This window comes from Pseudoliparis swirei, chromosome 15, assembly GCF_029220125.1.
Source record: "Pseudoliparis swirei isolate HS2019 ecotype Mariana Trench chromosome 15, NWPU_hadal_v1, whole genome shotgun sequence".
NCBI classification, from domain to species: domain Eukaryota; kingdom Metazoa; phylum Chordata; class Actinopteri; order Perciformes; family Liparidae; genus Pseudoliparis; species Pseudoliparis swirei.
In genome coordinates, this window is record NC_079402.1 from 12,520,109 (window position 1) to 12,540,375 (window position 20,267).

The 20,267-nt window shown below is 41.9% G+C and overlaps 1 protein-coding gene across 2 annotated transcripts; it reads right to left on the bottom strand.

Annotated features, from left to right (window-relative positions):
- Nucleotides 1-363: 363 nt before the first annotated feature.
- LOC130205356 (calsenilin-like) lies at nt 364-12,382 on the bottom strand. Of its 2 annotated transcripts, XM_056432677.1 has the most exons (10): nt 12,294-12,382; nt 9,439-9,613; nt 4,327-4,329; nt 3,160-3,284; nt 1,997-2,066; nt 1,744-1,814; nt 1,555-1,662; nt 1,363-1,467; nt 988-1,050; nt 364-896 (listed from the first exon to the last, which is right to left on the bottom strand). In XM_056432677.1, the coding sequence occupies exons 1-10, from the start codon at nt 12,297-12,299 to the stop codon at nt 849-851; spliced, it is 774 nt and encodes a 257-aa protein (XP_056288652.1). In that variant the 5' UTR covers nt 12,300-12,382; the 3' UTR covers nt 364-848. The 2 variants fall into 2 exon arrangements, with proteins under 2 accessions (XP_056288652.1, XP_056288653.1); XM_056432678.1 differs by lacking the exons at nt 4,327-4,329; nt 9,439-9,613; nt 12,294-12,382 and adding an exon at nt 4,712-5,025.
- Between the last annotated feature and the right edge of the window lie 7,885 nt (nt 12,383-20,267).

Below are 20,267 nucleotides of genomic sequence, written 5' to 3' on the forward strand. Positions count from 1 at the left end.
GAACAAGACGCATGACTGTTCAGAAAAACAAGATTGGTCAAACAGTTGGGGAAATGCTTTCAGGCAAAATTCAAAGGGCTATTTTTGTCTTATGTCTCGGGTAGAGAGGATCTGCTCGAGGACACACTTTGGACAAGTGTCGGTTTGTTCGAGACCCCTCGCACGATGTCTTAACACACTGAATATTCCATGTCTGCATGTAAGTCCCATGGAAATGGGTTTCAATGCTGCTTAATGTAATCATTTATAAGATACTCAAATTTGCGTTGAGTAAATATATTAGGGTTTTTCAAAGTGGACATCTCCCTGTTTACACACTTGTGTGTTGTGGAAAAAGAGAAGATAGTCAGTAGAGTTATCAGCATGTGTGAAGGTATATATTTATTTCAGCAGGTGTTGAGTCCACATGACAACGACATGGCGTCATGTTGACACCGAAGTCTGAAGAACTTAGAAACAGGATTATTGTCATTACCGTATAATACAGTAACAAAGTATTCTCTTTTGCCCAAGTTTCAAAGTGGTCAACGATAAAACCCGTGTTTGTGTTCAATGTGTTTGGCATCACATGCTTTTAGATGATGGGCAAGCACTCATGCTCAGCTGGTTTGATCATGTGCAAAAATAAAGTCTTCATGCAAAGAAACATTTCTTCTTCCAGTGATTTGGTGAATTCTTCACATTTCTCTGCATAGAACATTCCGACAGGAAAAGCAATAGTGTCCCCCAATTTGTATTAAAATGTCAAATGTGTTGCACAACACCGTTTTTCTTTCCTTTGATGGGTGAAGTGATTTGTGGCCCAGATGCACTGTGCAGCATTCCTGGTCCACGCCCCTCGACAGACACTAGATGACGTTCTCAAAGAGCTGCATGGAAGCCATTATATTCTCATCCTGTTGAGAGCAGAAAGCAGATGCAAGACACATTGTGTTGTTTGTGCACAAAGATGCATCATGTGTCGGTCCAGTTTGATGATTGGATTACCCTTTGGCAGGTTTCTATGAATTCATCAATAGTCACCACTCCATCTCTGTTTCGATCCATTTTCTGAAACATGTTCAGACATGAAAAAGAGAGGTTTCATATTTAAATCAGATATGTCATTTGACTAATATGAGATATAAATGTGCGTCATGAAATCATAGTGATGAACTGTGGCTTTAGAAGAGGTCTGGTCTTAAGATGGGTTTTGATTAAAGGGGCTTGGTGTCGGAGAGAGAGAGAAAGGGCAAGAGAGAGAGAGGTCTAAAACCCATTGCTCAGTGACTCTGACGCACTGAGGTTGTGGGTGTAATAAAATAGTACATTTAGATGCCAGGGATGAGTCTGTGTGGTTAAGTGGTTGCAAAGATAAAATACCTGGAAGAATTTCTCCACATGCTCATAGGGAGAGTCGTCTCGTACCATGGGATGGGTGCACCTGCCCATCATATCGTAAATGGACGTCATTATTGCCATCATCTCCTGCAGGAAACCAGAGAGACATACAAAACGACTGCCACAGATTTCGGCACGGTTCCTCAAAAAACAAGAACGGCCTATTGAATGTACCTCTCTGGTAATGTAGCCGTCTTTATTGATGTCGTACAGGTTGAACGCCCATCGAAGCTTCTCTGTAACCGAGCCTCTGAGCAACACGGACAATCCTATCACAAAGTCCTGAAAAAAGTAATGAAAAGGTTCATAATTAACTTTCCTATTTTGTTTATAACACAAACATGCAGTCGGCGGTGAACTCGCCTCAAACCGGATGGAACCACTTCTGTCCATGGCAAACGCGTTGAACAAGAAATGTGCATACGTGGTCGCATCTGAGAACATATAATGAATATGTCTTACACTTGAATAACTTTATCCATTTGTGACTGCATGCCATGACTCATTTTGCTTATCTCATTCAGCTTGTTATTAAAAACAGCTGCTAGATTTACAAATACATAATGACATCTTGTATATACTTTTATGACAGCAGTTTATATTCGTTACATACTACCTCCTTGAGGGAAGAACTGTGAGTAAATGGTCTTGAACGTTTCCTCATCCACTAGCCCACTGGGACATTCCTATTCAGAGAACAACACATTTATACCATTTAGGTCGATGCATATTTGATTAGCTCAAATAATAATGAAAATAGCAGTTATATAAAAATAATAAGTATAAAAGTGAACATTACTGGCATTCCATAATTGTATCAAAGTTGCTGACTGCAGTGCAGGTGTATGGCCACTAGAGAGCAAACAAGAGCAGGATATCCAAAAGATTCATAAATAGCAAATGAAAACAATTTACTGGAGCCTTTAGTGCACTTTCTATATACAACATTGCAATGCAGTTATGCCTGAGTAGTATTGACATTGGAAAATACAACTCATTATGTGTATCATTAAGGAATCAGACACCTCATAAAATATTTGCAAGTCTTATTTTTATCATTTATTTTCATAATATATTTAAGTGTAAAGCCGGCTTTGTTTAAAATCAGTGTGCACTCTTCTACAGGCACCCGCTCATTAAAAAATATTACTCTGCATCGTCAAACACTGGAGAATGTACTTTAAATCAGGAGATACATCTACAGATATACCTTTTTTTTATGGTTGGCCGAGACCAGTTATTCCCAACATCTGTTTGAGGATCTCTCCAAGAGGTCACAACCACGAAGGAAATAGCAACACTTATATAATTGTGTCAACCAATTAATTTGACAGATCTTTAAAACTGAGTTTCTCCACAAATAATCACAAAGCACCGCTTTAAATCTGGTGTTTACCAGAGTTGTGCTCCTAAGTTTCTTGGAAATAACAACTAATCCACTAAAAATATCTGAGTCGATTAAGACCAAAAGGACCAAATAATACCGAACAAAAAGCCCTAGAAAATAGAGAAAACCCATCAACATCAATGACAATATTTCTGCTGAATACAATTGGACTTTGCTTTTTCCTGTGAATTACTGGATGATTTCACATCTTAACGAATGACATCACATGCGAATAAACCCGTAAACATATTATGAATCCATGTAATGTCCACTCACATACACACCCATATGCATGATACTGTGTGGTTAGGAATGGTGGAAAGGAATTGTTAATTGTGCCAAAAATATGCCTTTACTCCTTTTTGGATGAACTGTGCCGATTGTATTCATACATTTTTGAAGCCTCTGTACAGCGACTGAAGCTCCTTCCTTGTGAACTGTGTCTGGGCTTGGAGCTGATCGAGGCCCTCTGGCTGGTAACGCACCATTGAGAGCTCAAATTCACTGTCACAGATGTCTGTCGGGGAGAAACAGAGGAAACAAGGACGGGGCGGGAAATATAGGGAGAAATAAAAGAGGACCGATATCGAGGTAAGATGAGAAAGAAAGAAAATAAAAAAGGAAAGGGGGGGGGGGGGATATTAGAACATTATAGATGGATGGGAGGCAAAATATATATACACACACAACTCAAAATGCTCACCATCTTTACACAAACAAAATATAAATGTGTAAGATAAAAAACGGAGAGTTAAGAAGGAAAGGTGAGACAAGGAAATGTGTGAGAGATAAAAGGGGGGAAGAAAAATAAACAGCATTAATTAAACATGATAAAGAAAGATGAGACAGAGGGAAATATGTTGTGAAATTGTAATACAGAAGTTATAACACTAATGAGTAAGAGGGGATTGTAGCTCAGAGTGGTTAGAGGAAATAACCAGATATAAAGTAAAGGTGGGTAAGAGCAGTATGTTGCGGGCAAAAATTATATTTCTAATTAACTGTGTCTAGAAATAACTCCCTTTCACTCATTCTCTATTCCTTACATCATGAAGATCAAATTCACAAACATCATCATCTTGTGCCGTCACCAGCAAGTGTAAAGCCAAATTATTTGCTAAATTTGTCTCAACCTAATTATTTGCTTAAGAAGTGGGAAAAATTATCAGGAGAACGTGGATAAGTCGTGTAAGGAAGGAATTAGGATTGTTGACGAAAAGTAACAAATATCAAAAATAATATTATTGCTCCATTGTGGACATTTTCAGGTCCCGACTGTATACATTACATTTTTCACACTGAAAATTCTGAATTCTTAAATAAAATAATGGAAAGTAGAGAGTGATTTAAGACACTTGCCATATTAACACAGGTGCTCCTGATTGACATTGATGAAGCGGAGCAGCTGTTTGCACAATGCCACACCTGCTTCAATGCAGCCATCATTCATCTTATTGGTATCCTCATGCAATACATAAATGAATGGGAAGAAGTTCTCAGAGAGGACTGGGATAAAGTTAAAGTTAATGCTAAAGAGGAAGACCACTGGAGGTACTCACCGTCTTTATAAGAGCAACAACACAAATGGAAAGTTGAAAAAAGACCAGACCAGGAAAAGATGGAGATGAAGAGGAAGGAATGAGAGGGGGAAGAAGAGAGAGCTGTTAGAATATTTGGTTTGCAGTCTAGCTACATGTTACCAGTTGATGCAAATGTTTATGTCCAGTATGAATAAAAGGAACAATTACAGAAAATCAGAAACTCTTTCTGTGTTTATACGCAAGTCAATAAAACCATATCTTTAACTGTCTTCTAATATTTTACAGCAAGCTAGCGAGATTCATATTCATAATATAAGTAGCACTGTTACAGTCACCAAAATAACATTATTGTTGTAATGCTACACAAAACATGTTAACATACAAACAACTCATGATGTCTTACCTTCGACTGACAGGGGCTCGCAAACCCCAAACTGTTTGAGCACCACAACAAACATTGCAATAATAACAGCAACGGCAATTACTTCCATGCCGTCCACTCCCATAGTTGCCTTGCATTAGATATCTCCTGTGCGAAATCCTCTTTTAAAAATGGTAATGTTCCTGCAGCCACGTCCAGCCAAGTGCTTTAACTGGCATCAGCACTTATTTTCACTTAAACGAAACCCCTGACTTATATACCACCGACCATTCAGACGACGGAGATTGCCTGCAGAGCATCCTCTTTTAAGGAAACACGCTCAAAGTACACCATATGTAAAGAAATAACAAATTCATAGAGTGTCAATCCCCCAAAACGATCCAAAGCTTTCTCCACTCGCAAACGATCCATCTCTCTTACTACCCGCTGGCATTCCACCTCCTGGACAGCTCATTGTAGGACTCCCACAACTGCATCGACTCAGGGGCTCCACCCTCCACTCTCTCCATCTCCTCTCACCCCACCCTGAGCTGAGTGTACGCGAGCGTGCCTCAGGTTGGTTACCGAAGGAATTTCTTTACCAATAGTCTCTGATTGCCAGTCTAAGCTGTCTTTATTCGCTCAGTCCTTTCAAAGGATGCAAAGCTGTAAAACCAAGCATTGATCCACATCCGCTGATGGGGATATGAACAGCACTTAGGATGAAGGAGCCTGCCCTGCCCTGTGTGGCGCTGTTTGTATGTCGTTCAGTCGTTCACACACTCAATAACTCACTCAGTGCTGGACAACACTGTGACCGCAGCAGGTGTAAAAACGGCTTCATGACACGATAAGGACATTGTAGTTCACAATCGTACCCATTTAAGCAAATGATATCTGTGCTGCAGAGGCGAGCTGCACACCTCATAGGTCAATCTGTAGCTTTTGGCAAAAGCTCAGAATAACACACACATGCAGAGTGTTGGTGGTATAGAAGTCCTTTTTCACGTTTTGTTGTTGTTAAGTGTTTTTGTGATGAAAATGAGGACAATGAGAGTGAAGAAGAATAGCAGGATAGTTCACAGCTGATGACTCTGCACAACATAATGGACTCGGTCAAAGTACAAAGAGGGGGCGGAGGACAAATCAATTGTTGAGAGGTAAAATACTGGTCTTAGGAGAGGGAGAGAAAGCGGGCCAGAAAAGCATTTCAATAAGCCGGGGAGGGTTTATGTAAGCCTCGGTCGTAATGTTTCAATCACATCACTCCTGAGATAGCTAATGAACTGGGATGATGCCACTCCACAGATACACAACTCAGCACTATGCTGCGGTCGTATGTCTACATTTGAAATTTCAGACAGAGATTGTAATGTCATAATGCAATGCAGTATGTTACTGGTTTATTAAATATATATTATCGTAGATCCTTGTTTATTATCGCTCTTGTGGCGCAGTGATGAAGGCTTGTGTGACAAAACGTGTCAGCATATGAAATATAATGGTAAACTGACGCCGCAGCATTAGGTTTGCTTTGTGGTTTCAGAGTGCTGCTATCCCAGTTCCAGATGCAACCATAACAGAGCGCTCCCCCAGAGGAAGTGCACCTGTCTTGCACCGCACATACGGGACCTTCCAAAAAAATATGCTTAACGAAGCCTTATATGAGTCAGCGTGTTAAACGTGAGATCAGAGGTGATGGATCGCCCGGGTCATTAAAATGCTGCAAGTCGTTAACCTTCGCCGTGTATCTGACGTGTGGGCTGATCTTACCTCACCGGACAAACACACACTCAGCCATTACGGAACATGCAAGATGTATGAGCTCATGTGGGAACTGGCCTGCAATAAAAAAATAATGCAGCATTATACTGTTTAATGCACCTTGAGTGCTGATCTATCCTTGTTCTTCTTTTAAATACAGACACGAGTGAGGTGGCTGAAGCATGCAGAGATGCAGACATCAGTCTATAACCATCGGGTCCTGATGACTACAGTGAGAGCAGCGTTACAGAGCCTGAGCCCATCTGTCACACGCCTCGTGACACAATTAAACACGCTGAACTTCGCTCTCTCTCAGCCTTCAAGCTCTTTCGTGGATTTATATGCATTTTATTTTTGGAAAGAAATGTCCTTTCTGGAAAGGCTTCACACACCTTGCATTGTGCACAGGGGGAATCTGCCCTTTCATATCAGGCAGGTCCAAGTTCCACTAAACCTTTGAATTGCATTGTCAAACTCTAAATGTGCATTAATAACATTAATTACGTGGAAAAACTTGACTGTATTAAAATTGTATGACGACCTTTCAAAGTACTGTTTATATAGCAGTATGACTATGATCTGTGGGTTACTCACAGATGTCCTCCTCTTTTAACAGCTGTCATGATTTGATTGATGTTTTCACTCTCTCTAATAATCAAGGACAGCTAGCTGTAACTCATCTTGGCAGAAGTCTGTAACTCTGATGCAGTTATCAAATAGAAGAGCAGCAGCAGGCACGATAACAAATGTTCCTCCACAATATTTAGACAATTCACATTCTGCTGCAGCGGAAGAAAAATAGTGTTTCCTTTACCAACAACAAATCAGATAGCAGCTCAAACTGCAAACAAATAGTTATCTCAAAGCTTTTGCTTTGACATTTTACAGCATTAAAGTGCAACATCATCTGATGATTGTGTTATTCTGAGCACCTTCCTTAGTTTGTAAGGAATCCCTAAAAACTATAATTTATAACTGACGTCAAATAATAATAATTACGTGATTTATATAGCACCTTTAAAAACAGGGTTTCCAAAGTGCTCTGCAGAGAATCAAGGCAAAACAAATGGAATAGAAAAATACAAAATAAAGAACAACAGACAAACTAAATTAGGGAAGCCAAAGAACTACATAAAAGACAACAGCACTTCAAAGCAAGTCTATAAAATGGGTTTTAAGAAGTGATTTTTTTAAAATCACTGTTTTTGTGAGCCTCATCCTCTCCGATAGGTCGTCCCTGAGTCGAGGGGCTCTGATGTCAAAAGCACGGTCCCTCTTTGATTTAATCCTGGACTTTGGAACAGAAGAGCCCCACCGGAGGATAAGGCTGCGAGATGGCTCATATCGGGCTAACATTTCATTGATGTAGCGTGGGGCCAGACCCAGGCGTGCTTATAAAAGTGATCAGCAAAATCTTAAAATCAATTCTAAAACGAACAAGGAGCCAGTGGCGAGAGGCCAGGACTGGACGTAATGCATTGCATCAAAATCGATTTCATCATGAAACAGCAATTCCACATTTTCCGGCATTATTTTTTTATGTTAGGAATGTATTTGCATTGGGTTGTTCTGCATGAGTGTGAGTGAGTGCAGACCACCTTCTCCAGAGAGCAGCTGCAGGAGACACTCCGAGCTAAATGTCCACACGCCACAAGAGGGCGTTCACATGGTTATGAATTTGGTGAAGATCTTCTTAATAAAGTCTGAACAAATGTTACCATTTTAACTAATGATGCTGGTAGAAAGTTAAATAATGAGTGAGAATAATTTTGTTTTTGAGCTAGTAAAGTACATATACTTAAAGGCCTTATAAATAAAAGATCAAGAGCATTTCCTCTCGAAAGTCAAATGTAGTACACACACAGTTTGCCTTTAAATAAATAAACCATGACAAAGGGGACATGTGAGGAAAGTCAGTGGAAGACACTGTGTGCTCTTCATCTGACTCTAACGCAAGGCTCTGCCTGTCCATCTGTGAAGTGCTTTTAATCTGAAAAATAAATTGATAAAATCTACTTCACATTTGGTGTATGTATTGCATTGGAGAAAGGAGTGCTTTGTCATATTTGGTGCAATTTGTACATATGACATGTTCATTATTAACACACTTTGAATAAAGAAGTGAATGGGCGGAGTGTCACAGTTTCAGCTCCACACCCTCCTCACTCCCCGTCGTCAGTCTAACTCTCTTCACCTGTTCACACACCTGTTGTCACAGTTCAGCTCCTCACTCTGTGGTTCAGTCACTCCCACCTCGTCAGTCTGACTTCCTTCACCTGTTCACACACCTGTCTTTGATCACTAATCAAATCCCTATATAGTCTCCTGACACACACACACACACACACAGATTGTTCTTCCTTTTCTATGCCAGACTCTCCAGCACTTGTTTCTAGACGGATTTCCTGTTGCCGACCCTGGTTAACCCGCTAGTCCGACTCCCCGTGAACCTACCAGCCCTTCGTCCTGTTGATACTCTGCCTGCCGTTTCCAGAGTGTGGAATATAAGTTCGAAGGATCCCTGGAGTCAAGGGTGCATTTGGGTCTACACACGAGTTGTTACACGGAGCTTCAGCGTTTTGCTGCTGGCTTTAGCCTGCTGACTACAAGAATACTGGATATTATTTCTAAGAGGTGAAGAGGTCAGACAAAAAGAAAGAGATGAAAAGGAGGAGAGCGAGACTTAGATTTTGAGAACATTATGTAGCGGATCAAACTTATTTCTTTGAATCATGATGAGAGGAAAGCACCAGTGGTCCATTCTTTGATGGATAAGCTGCTGAAATTATGGGGCGTTTGGTGGAGAGAGGGCCGTGCAGTGAACACCGAATAGAGGAAAAAAAGGGTGCAAACACACAAGTAGATATAAAGTATAGAGTGGGTAGATGCTTTAACATTAATTAATTCTGTAGTACAGCAGATTGAGGGCCAGCCCTCCTACTGCTTTCTTTGAGTCCCAGTATTGTTGTTGTTTTTTTATCCTGTTGGTGCGTATGTTTGTGTACCTGGCCCTTGTTGCGTGGTACTGGCGATAATCCACTTGACAAGACAACACTTCATCAGAGATTTACGCGCGAGCCGTGGTTTCTCCCACTTGGAGCCGTCTGTCGGTCCACTCGGGTTTGGATCGGTCCCGTTGGCATCAGGCAGCAGGCCGCCATCCACTGCCTTTTTATCCGCCTGAGGGAGACAGAAAATAAACTGTCCTCTGAGTGAGAAAAGATGTAAGACAGACCTCATGGTGCTTTTGCACTTTCAAAAGTCCCCACCAGAGGGGCCACATGGACACAGCAGGAAGAAAGCCAGCCACAACCCAGCTGTCATGGCAGCCGACCTTGTATGTTGGTCCAAATTTAGCAAAATAATAAATGTTCCTCTCCATCTTTCGGATTTCTTTGAGTCCATTGTGTAATTAATATTCAAGACTCAATATTTTATGATAAGTGTCAATAATAGGTCACCATGTTGGCTTTAGGGATGGTAATGTTGGACTTTTGACAGCTGGTCCACCACTGAGATATGTAAACAGCTATATATTCATGAGATCTGTCAAAGATAGCATTTAGCTCACATCACAAATACAGCCTCAAGAGCTGCTAGCATGACCGCAGACTCGATCAAGTCTTTATTATAATTGATTAGGAAACGTAATAATGTTCCCTTTTCCAGAGCCTCAAACCGCACATGCTGACTGAAATGCAAAGAAAATACATTTTGGATGCCCTGGTGCTGACCATATATATGCAATGTCTGGTTTGACATCATCATTTGTTCATCATCCATCTTTCGTCATGTCCCACCAGCTCTCTTGGAGTCCAGTGGGTCTCTCGAGACTACTCACTAGGTGTAGGACGTAAAATAAATGGTCTGGTATCGAATGGAAGTCACACAGAATAAAGCCTCTTCACACTTTGGTGTCGAACACATAACCTACAATAAGCACCATTTCCTCTCATACAATTTTCCATCAATGCCTTTTAGGTAGGATAAGTTATAATTATAATATGGTAGTATGACATAGGAGGAGGCTTGATAAGATAGATGTGACAGCTTTCTGTGGTGAAACGTACTTCAGCAAAGCTCTGGTGACAGCTGGACCAGCAGCCGGAGTAGCATACAGACATCCATTCAACTGTGAGCTTGATAGCTCAGTACTCAATACTACAATAATCAAACGCTGAGGAAAAGAATAAGTGATTATCTGTATATGGTTGCAGGGGTCTAATCGCTCAGACTCTTTGCACCCACATGCTACATGTGTCATGCAGTTGATATAGTTTTTTAAGTGATGGCCCGCTTTGTGCATTATACAGATTAAGAAATATCAAAGAAGATTCAAAAGTGTTTATTTTACAGAAAAAAAGAGAGAAAGAATTAGGAAATATCTAATATTCTTGGAACATGAGCACTTATGAGAATAGGGACATGTGAGCACTTGTTTTACAGCTATTTTCACCACCACATAACATCTTCTCATCTCACTCGAATGCACTTACTGTTTCTATATTCTGATTAATATTTCAGTGACAATAAAGTTTTACATTTCTGAATTTTAGAAAATATATAGCACAACCTATCAACCATTTAATAATCCAATGATGATAACTATGAGGCTTTTTTGTGTGTGAATATCTTTCTTTTCATTTGGATTACACCATCTTTGTTGGACGGTGTTTTTGACTCCTGTAGTTGACTCATAGCCAGCATCAGAGCTATTATACAATGTGCGGTCCTGCCCGGCACTATGATACGCTCAGCCTTCCAGAGGCTTCTTCCCTCCTTTTGTTGCTTCTGTGTGTTTGACTTGTGATAAAAGGGCTTTACGAGGGTAACATGTCGAGAACATAGTTAGGGCTGCTATCTGGGGAGCTCCTCTGTCCCATGGTCCCCTATTTAAATATGAAAGGATGCCAAAACATACAGTACATTGAGCATTTCACTCAATAATTCATCCTCCTTGAAACCACATCAATAAAAGATCAGAATTGGCTGACACTGTCAGGTGGAAGATGACTTTAAATAAAACACGAGGATACTTGATGGCAAAAGAATATGTAAACAAACAGACACATAGTGTACACACAGAGTAACACAATTCATTCCGAGGGTTCGGGTGAACCCGATAACAAGCACATGATAAAACTTCAGTCAAATGTAACCATCTGTGAGACATTTAAATAACAGATGATTTGGGGTCGCTGCATTATTCAAGGGACAGAAGCCATTGGTGGCGAGTAGTGGGACGCTGCCTGTGATCATGTAACTATGATCGCTGGGTGCGACCATCCTCCACTGATCATCACGTATGTTGGCACGCACACACACAATCCTATTATCCTACAATGTCCACATATTACACAACATGACACCTGCCAATATTGTTGTTGTGTAAGATTTTGATCCCTACAGACATGATAGCGGTGTGGTCTAAATATCTAATAATCTATCAGCAATATAAATATAAAAGTGATCAACCAGCCTGCATTTAATGCTGCTTATGTTAATGCGATAACGTCAACCCAGCAGTATATTTAAATGTAGCTGACAATACCTCTGTACATTAGGTTTAGATACATTTTGAATGCAAGACTTTTCCTTATTACCGAGTATGTTTATATTACTTACAGTCAAAAGTATGCCATAGAAAACTACATTTTCCAAACACTGGAAACCACAATACCTCACTGAAATGCACGGTGCAATGCTTTCCCCCTCCATGTTGCTCACTCAACTTTCTGCTGCTGAGAAACTAGAAAGTACAAATATCAGCTACAAGGTACTACAGGTAGATGATGAAGCATTCAGCATCCATCCCTGCAATTAATACATTAAGGCATATGGTAATACACGGTTACTGTACCTGCATTGCGTCTGTTGCCGTTGTGCAGAATAAATCTCTTCAAACCTTCTCCGCTGGCGATCCTCAAACGACTCTGATCTGCAGCAGCATGCAGAGCAACAGAGAGAGAAGCTCTTTGAAGGAGGAGCAGAGATGCTCAGAGGGCTGAGCTCACACACGCAGCAGCAGGGAATAAACACGGGAACACGACAATCATCACAGCTAGAGATCAACACGTGTTTCAAGAAGAGTCAAAGCTCTGGAACTGGATCCAGTCCGGTGGTCTGCAGGAGAGTCCTGGTCCTCAACAGACACAGACAGAGCACCGGAGCCCGAGCTGCTTTCAACAAGTAAGACCAGGCAAACTATTTATAGAGCGAGGTGGCGATGAGATGTTGCATTATTAGAAATGCCAGACATATTAAAACCTGCAGGTGTGGTGTGTGAGTCCAAACTCAGACAGGCTCTCACAGTGCAACTCTCTGAGGAAATGAAAAAGGATTGTTGTGTCTCATACTCACACGCGGTCCGAATAGAGTTACTGAGTTTATGTCTCAGTGCACTCCGCTGTCTGTATGATCCGACTCAGTTACAATCATAAAAATAGAAGAACATTATCTTACTATTTACTAAGTAATTGACTCCATTTGAGTTATTTCTGTGCTTAAATATAAATATTACAATAGTTATTGTGGGTGATCTCCCTGATATATCTCGGTGGATTGTTGTTTGTTTCTCGCCAATTGTTCTCAAACAACAGAAAAGAACAATAACTTCCCGGCAACATTGAACAGATAGGATGCATGTAGGTTTATAATGTCCATCTAAATGGCATCATGCTGCAAAATTACTGCAATTTGACTTTGAAATGTGACATGTTAGCCCAGTGAGAGCACTCTGTGTTGTACACCTGCCTCTTTCTATGGTTTCACATTAACTTGAAAGGTAAATAAATGGGTACGAGCACAGGAAGCTGCCTCCTGAGCCAAAAATATATTTTCGACTTTGTTTCTGCATCTCTTCCCGAATTCATTAAAATTCATGAGGCTTTATTGCTGGGGGAAATCTGACGAAAAACAGACGTGAAGATCAACAAGAAGGGAAGGAGAGAAAAGAGAGATGGGTTGAGCTGATGGAAAGAACTAAATATGTATTTCACGTTCTCATTTTATTGTAGATAAGCACTGGACTAGACACCAGTGCTGCATTGTGCATGCTAGTGTATTCATTTGTAAAAAATACAAATAAATGTCAATGATAATGCTAACATCTCGATGTCTACCAGGTAAAATATATATATTGTATTCATTATCTTAGATTAACATTTTCTAATTAGCAATAGACACACGTAACTGAGGTTGACAGTCATGACATTAGTTTAGCAGGTTTTTAATCATAAACCTATTTCGTAAAATTTTTACAAAAATGTAACCATCATAAAGTAAAAATCCGGGGATCATCAAAGTCACTTTAACCATTCCACCAGCCAGCCTGAATATTGTTTTTTACATTCAAATCTGATTATTAACCAGTGTTTACCACCTGCATCGCAACTGGAGAAATATTTAGAGTTTAAGGTTATTTTTAGTTCCAGAGCCTCCAGTCTCCCCGCTGCCTTACACATCAGCTCACGGTGCACCTGGGGGTGTGTGTTCAGTGCAGATATGCCTTCCTCTGAGTGTTTGTGTATCTGTGAAAGGGAGTGTCTTCTTTTTTCTCTCCATCCTCATAAATGTTGCATTTTCATACACGGCTGCACACATGTGAGCACTTATTCACATTTGTCTCCAGCTATGCCTCAACGTTCCACTTCTTCTTCTCATTTTGTATGAAACATGATCATAGCCTTGAAATGTAACATTACAACCCGTTTATGACTTAGCGTTGTTTGTGTAACGGGGTAGAAGAGGAGACACAGCCTGAGAGCAAAGACGACATTAAAGGGTTTGGTATTTTTTTACACTCAATTACACAATTAAAGGTATCAAAATAAACACTCTACAGTTGTCTCAATGAACAAATCTATACAATTAAAATGCTAACATATGCTGACAATGAAATGCTAACATGCTGATGCTGAGCTGGCATCACCATCTAATTTACCTCCAACAATCGGACGTTCATTTGAGTGAAAAGCAGAAACTGCTGTTGTACTTTTACATTTGTGAGTTTTAGGGCTTTAATAGTTCACTCACTTGCAGTTTCTTAATCAAGAACTAACTGGAACTTTCTTTTTTCCACACTGGGGCCAATACTATAACCACTTCACTTCCCCTCTGCTGCACCCCACTCAAATGTCACCGACCCATGAGGTTTACAGGCGTCGTGATGCCAAGGCATGTCAACGTTTTAATTAACTCAACAACCCTAATCTGTCTGGCGGGTTAATTATGTGTGTGCAGGTCTGAGCAGCTCTGAAGAGGGTCCTCTTTATGAGGGACCGCTGAAGGTTACTCGTTAATTACACTGTCTGCCATCAATTAACTTAAGGAATGCAGTCCATAAAAGTTTAAGATTATATTGCAATTTTCTTCTTGCACATATTTACATTACATTACACAACATCCATCACATGTGACCTGATTTACTGAAGGGTGATTGGATAGTATCTGACATGTATTCATCTTGGGTCATCTTGTTGTTGTTATTGTCGTACATTTGGAAAAAATATTAATAAGTAAAATGTTGTGATTGTGGAACATGTAAGGGGATAATATTTCCATGGGGATTTATAGCTGTAAATGTTCAGCACCACAGACAGCGACAGAGTTCAGAGGTCACATACTGTGTGTAGCACGTCTGTAAACGCCCCGGTGGTCCACTAAACCACAGGGAGAGGAGACAGAGGTGACCTTCTCCTGGAGTCACTGGTGCAGATGAACCACATGCTCCCTCACACACAGCTGTATCAGGTCTTCTCCGCCATCTTTGTCTTATACACTGACTGTGTGGAACAAAGCGGGGAGGGTCCTTGGTTGGAGGATGATGCTCAATGCACACAGAGAAAGTCACATTTGTTTCTTATTTGGTTTCCATTATTCTTCTTCTCCCTGAGCCCCAGGGCCTCTGTGCAACATGCTATATATGCTGTATAATAATTTTGTTATTTTAGGAATTTGCACTTCAGTCAATATTTGTTTTTTCTATCTTTGCTTCACTGCATTTTGAATATAGACAGTTTGATTCCCAACAATGATAAATTGTTCCACTCACAAAAAAACTACTGTATTATATGCATGGATTTCATTCACTAAATGGTCTAATTAAATTTTTTTCGTACTCTATAATAATAATAAATATGTTTGATTTTCAGTTGGGACACCAGATGTCACCATTGGCCTTAACATGACCAGCTAGCTGCGGACCTGCTCGCCATCTCAGGCTTTGCAGGGAAACGAGAGACTCCAAACATCTGAATAAACTTCACTCACCAGATAAGATGTCATGTACATACTCTCAAGTCGTTCTGTTCCCCGGACCTGGAGTACCTAATGCTCATGTGTCGACCATTCTGGATACCGCGGGAGTTTACAGCAGTCACCGTAACTGCTGTGTACATTCCGCCTCAAGCTAACACGGACATAGCGCTGAAGGAACTCTACGGGGCGATCAGCGAGCAGGAGTCGGCACACCCCGAGGCTGCTTTCATTGTGGCGGGGGACTTCAACAAAGCGAACCTGAAGAAAGTTCTCCAAGTTCTACCAACACATAAAAGCAACACGAGGGGAGCGGATTCTCGACCACTGCTACACTCCCTTCCGGATGGATACAGCCCTCCTCCGCCCACCGCTCGCAAATCGGACCACCGCTCCATCCAACTACTCCCCGCCTACAGGCAGAGGCTTAAGCAGCAACCAATCGCTGTGAAGGAAGTGCAACGCTGGTCGGACCAATCGGAGTCTATGCTACAGGACTGTTTTGAACGTGCGGACTGGGATATGTTCAGGGTCGCGCCGGACAACAACGCCAGTGAGTACGCGTCCTCAGTCACCGGGTTCATCAAGAAATGCATAGATGACGTTGTTCCTACCAAGTCGGTTCGGATTTATCCCAACCAGAAACCGTGGATAAATGGCGATGTTCGCTGCACTGCACGCGTAACACCGCCTTTGACTCGGGAATATGGCGGAATACAAAGAGCCCGCCACGACCTCCAGAAGACCATCGGCTCTGCCAAGCGGGAGTTCAGGAACAAGGTGGAGGAAAAGCTCAAGAGCCATGACGTGAGAGGTGTGTGGAAGGGCTACAGACAATCACGGACTTCAGAGGAGAACCAGCGGTGAAGAGAACTCCTCTACCTCCTCCCAGGCGAGCTAAATACATTCTTTGCTCGGTTCGACGTGAACGGCAGCCCGCCAAGGCAGCGCCGCCGAGGAGACCAGCCTGCTGATCATCTCAGAGGCTGACGTGCGCAGAGCCTTCAAGCGGGTGGACATCCGGAAGGCGGCAGGTCCCGAGCACATCCCCGGGCGCGCCTCAGAGCATGTGCAGACCAGTTGGCAGGAGTCTTCGCAGACATCTTCAACCTCTCCTGTCCCAGGCTGTTGTTCCTGAGAGCTTCAAGATGTCCACCATTGTGCCTGTCCCCAAACACCCCAAGGTAACCTGCCTGAATGACTGGAGACCCGTAGCCTCACCTCGATTGTCAGTAAATGCTTGAGAGGTTGGTCAAGGACTTCATTTGTTCCATGTTGCCTGCCACGCTGGACCCATGGCAATTTGCATATCGTCAAAACAGATCCACCGACGACGCAATTGCCATGGCACTTCACACCGCCCTTTCCCACCTGGAGGGGAGGAACTGTTGTGTGCGAATGCTGGTTGTGGACTACAGCTCAGCGCTCAACACTATTGTTCCCGCCAAGCTCGACACCAAGCTCAGAGGTCTAGGCCTGCACTCTACCATGTGCAGCTGGATACTGGACTTCCTGTCGGGCCGCCGCCAGGTGGTGAGGATGGGCGGTACCACCACAGAGCCGCTGACCCTCAACACGGGAGCCCTCAGGATGCGTGTTGAGCCTCTCTCTACTCCCTCTACACCCACAACTGCACGGCCATGCACAGCTCCAACGTCATCATCAAGTTTGCTGACGACTCATCAGTGATGGGGCTGATCACCGACACTACGAGACAGCCTATAGGGAGGAGGTTGGATCACTGGTACAGTGGTGCCAGGAGAACAGCCTCGTCCTCAACGTCAAGAAGACCAAGGAGCTGATCGTGGACTACAGGAAGCGGAGAGGAGAGCACACCCCATCTCCATAGACGGAGTTGCAGTAGAGAGGGTCAGCAGCTTCAAGTTCCTCGGCGTGCACATCTCCGAGGACCTCACATGGACCACGCACACCACTCACGTGGTGAAAAGGGCCCAACAACGCCTGTATTTCCTTAGGCGACTGAGGAAATTCAACATGGCCCCCGCATTCTCAGAACATCCTACACCAGTACCACCGAGAGTGTTCTGACAGGTTGCATCACCGCCTGGTACGGGAACTGCACCGCCCTGGAGCGTAGGGCACTACAGAGGGTGGTGCGGTCGGCACAGTACATCGTTGGAGGTGAGCTTCCTCCATCCTGGACATATACACCAAGCGGTGCGTGGCCAGGGCCAAACGGATGATGAAAGACAATAACCACCCGGCCACAAACTGTTCACCCTTCTACCGTCAGGCAGGCGATACCGCAGTATCAAGTGCCGACAAACAGACTGAGGGACAGCTTCTTCAGTCAGGCCATCAGGCTGCTGAACAAGGACTGAGACCCTCATTAACACTACACACCAGAACATATTCTGTGAATATCTATGGCCATGGTGTATATTTTATTACATTGTTTATATATATATATATTGTATATATATATTGTATGTATATACATATATATATATATATAGTCTCAAAAAAGTGTATATTTTATTACATTGTTTTATATATATATATTGCCATGATGTATATTCTATTACATTGTTTTATATATATATTGTTAATACTTTCTTCTTTTTTTGTGTGGATATTGTATAGTTTATTCTCATTCTTATTCTTTTTTTAGTCTGCTACTGCTGTCGGGTGTTTTGCACATAAGAATTTCACGAACCGATTATACTTGTATAAAAGGGGATGTGACAATAAAAACTTGAAACTTGAAACTTGAAAAAAAAGATGTCAAATGTGCTACATTTGTTAATTCGTCACTTTCTTCCACATTCATTTCTAAATGGACATAATCCTAGTTTTATTCTCCTGACCTTTGATTATGTTCCAGCACAATCACAAATGTGTCTATTGACCTGACTGCCATAGAGGGAGATTTGGCTGATGTAACACCCAGAAGGATGTTTAACTGTTCACATGCTGTGTCAAGGCTTTCTTTCCAAGTCACATGAAAACATTCAATTAGCGTGTTGTAAAGAAACTCTAATTGAGGAAAAGGCCCCCGCCCCCCATTGAGGGGCCTTTTCCTGCAGGACGTTTTTCCTTCTCCGTGTAAATCTCTTAATGGTCGTGTTGTTTACTCTTCAACGACAATAATTACTTTCTGGGCAGAGAGCCGTGCTATAAAAAGAAACGGCAAACGTGTGTTACACAACACACACACACACACACACACACACACACACACCATCTAATTTACCTCCAACAATCGGACGTTCATTTGAGTGAAAAGCAGAAACTGCTGTTGTACTTTTACATTTGTGAGTTTTAGGGCTTTAATAGTTCACTCACTTGCAGTTTCTTAATCAAGAACTAACTGGACCTTTCTTTTTCCACACTGGGGCCAATACTATAACCACTTCACTTCCCTCTGCTGCACCCCACTCAAATGTCACCGACCCATGAGGTTTACAGGCGTCGTGATGCCAAGGCATGTCAACGTTTTAATTAACTCAACAACCCTAATCTGTCTGGCGGGTTAATTATGTGTGTGCAGGTCTGAGCAGCTCTGAAGAGGTCCTCTTTATGAGGGACCGCTGAAGGTTACTTTAATTACACTGTCTGCCATCAATTAACTTAAGGAATGCAGTCCATAAAAGTTTAAGATTATATTGCAATTTTCTTCTTGCACATATTTACATTACATTACACAACATCCATCACATGTGACCTGATTTACTGAAGGTGATTGGATAGTATCTGACATGTATTCATCTTGGGTCATCTTGTTGTTGTTATTGTCGTACATTTGGAAAAAATATTAATAAGTAAAATGTTGTGATTGTGGAACATGTAAGGGGATAATATTTCCATGGGGATTTATAGCTGTAAATGTTCAGCACCACAGACAGCGACTGAGTTCAGAGGTCACATACTGTGTGTAGCACGTCTGTAAACGCCCCGGTGGTCCACTAAACCACAGGGAGAGGAGACAGAGGTGAACTTCTCCTGGAGTCACTGGTGCAGATGAACCACATGCTCCCTCACACACAGCTGTATCAGGTCTTCTCCGCCATCTTTGTCTTATACACTGACTGTGTGGAACAAAGCTGGGAGGGTCCTTGGTTGGAGGATGATGCTCAATGCACACAGAGAAAGTCACATTTGTTTCTTATTTGGTTTCCATTATTCTTCTTCTCCCTGAGCCCCAGGGCCTCTGTGCAACATGCTATATATGCTGTATAATAATTTTGTTATTTTAGGAATTTGCACTTCAGTCAATATTTGTTTTTTCTATCTTTGCTTCACTGCATTTTGAATATAGACAGTTTGATTCCCAACAATGATAAATTGTTCCACTCACAAAAAAACTACTGTATTATATGCATGGATTTCATTCACTAAATGGTCTAATTAAATTTTTTTCGTACTCTATAATAATAATAAATATGTTTGATTTTCAGTTGGGACACCAGATGTCACCATTGGCCTTAACATGACCAGCTAGCTGCGGACCTGCTCGCCATCTCAGGCTTTGCAGGGAAACGAGAGACTCCAAACATCTGAATAAACTTCACTCACCAGATAAGATGTCAAATGTGCTACATTTGTTAATTCGTCACTT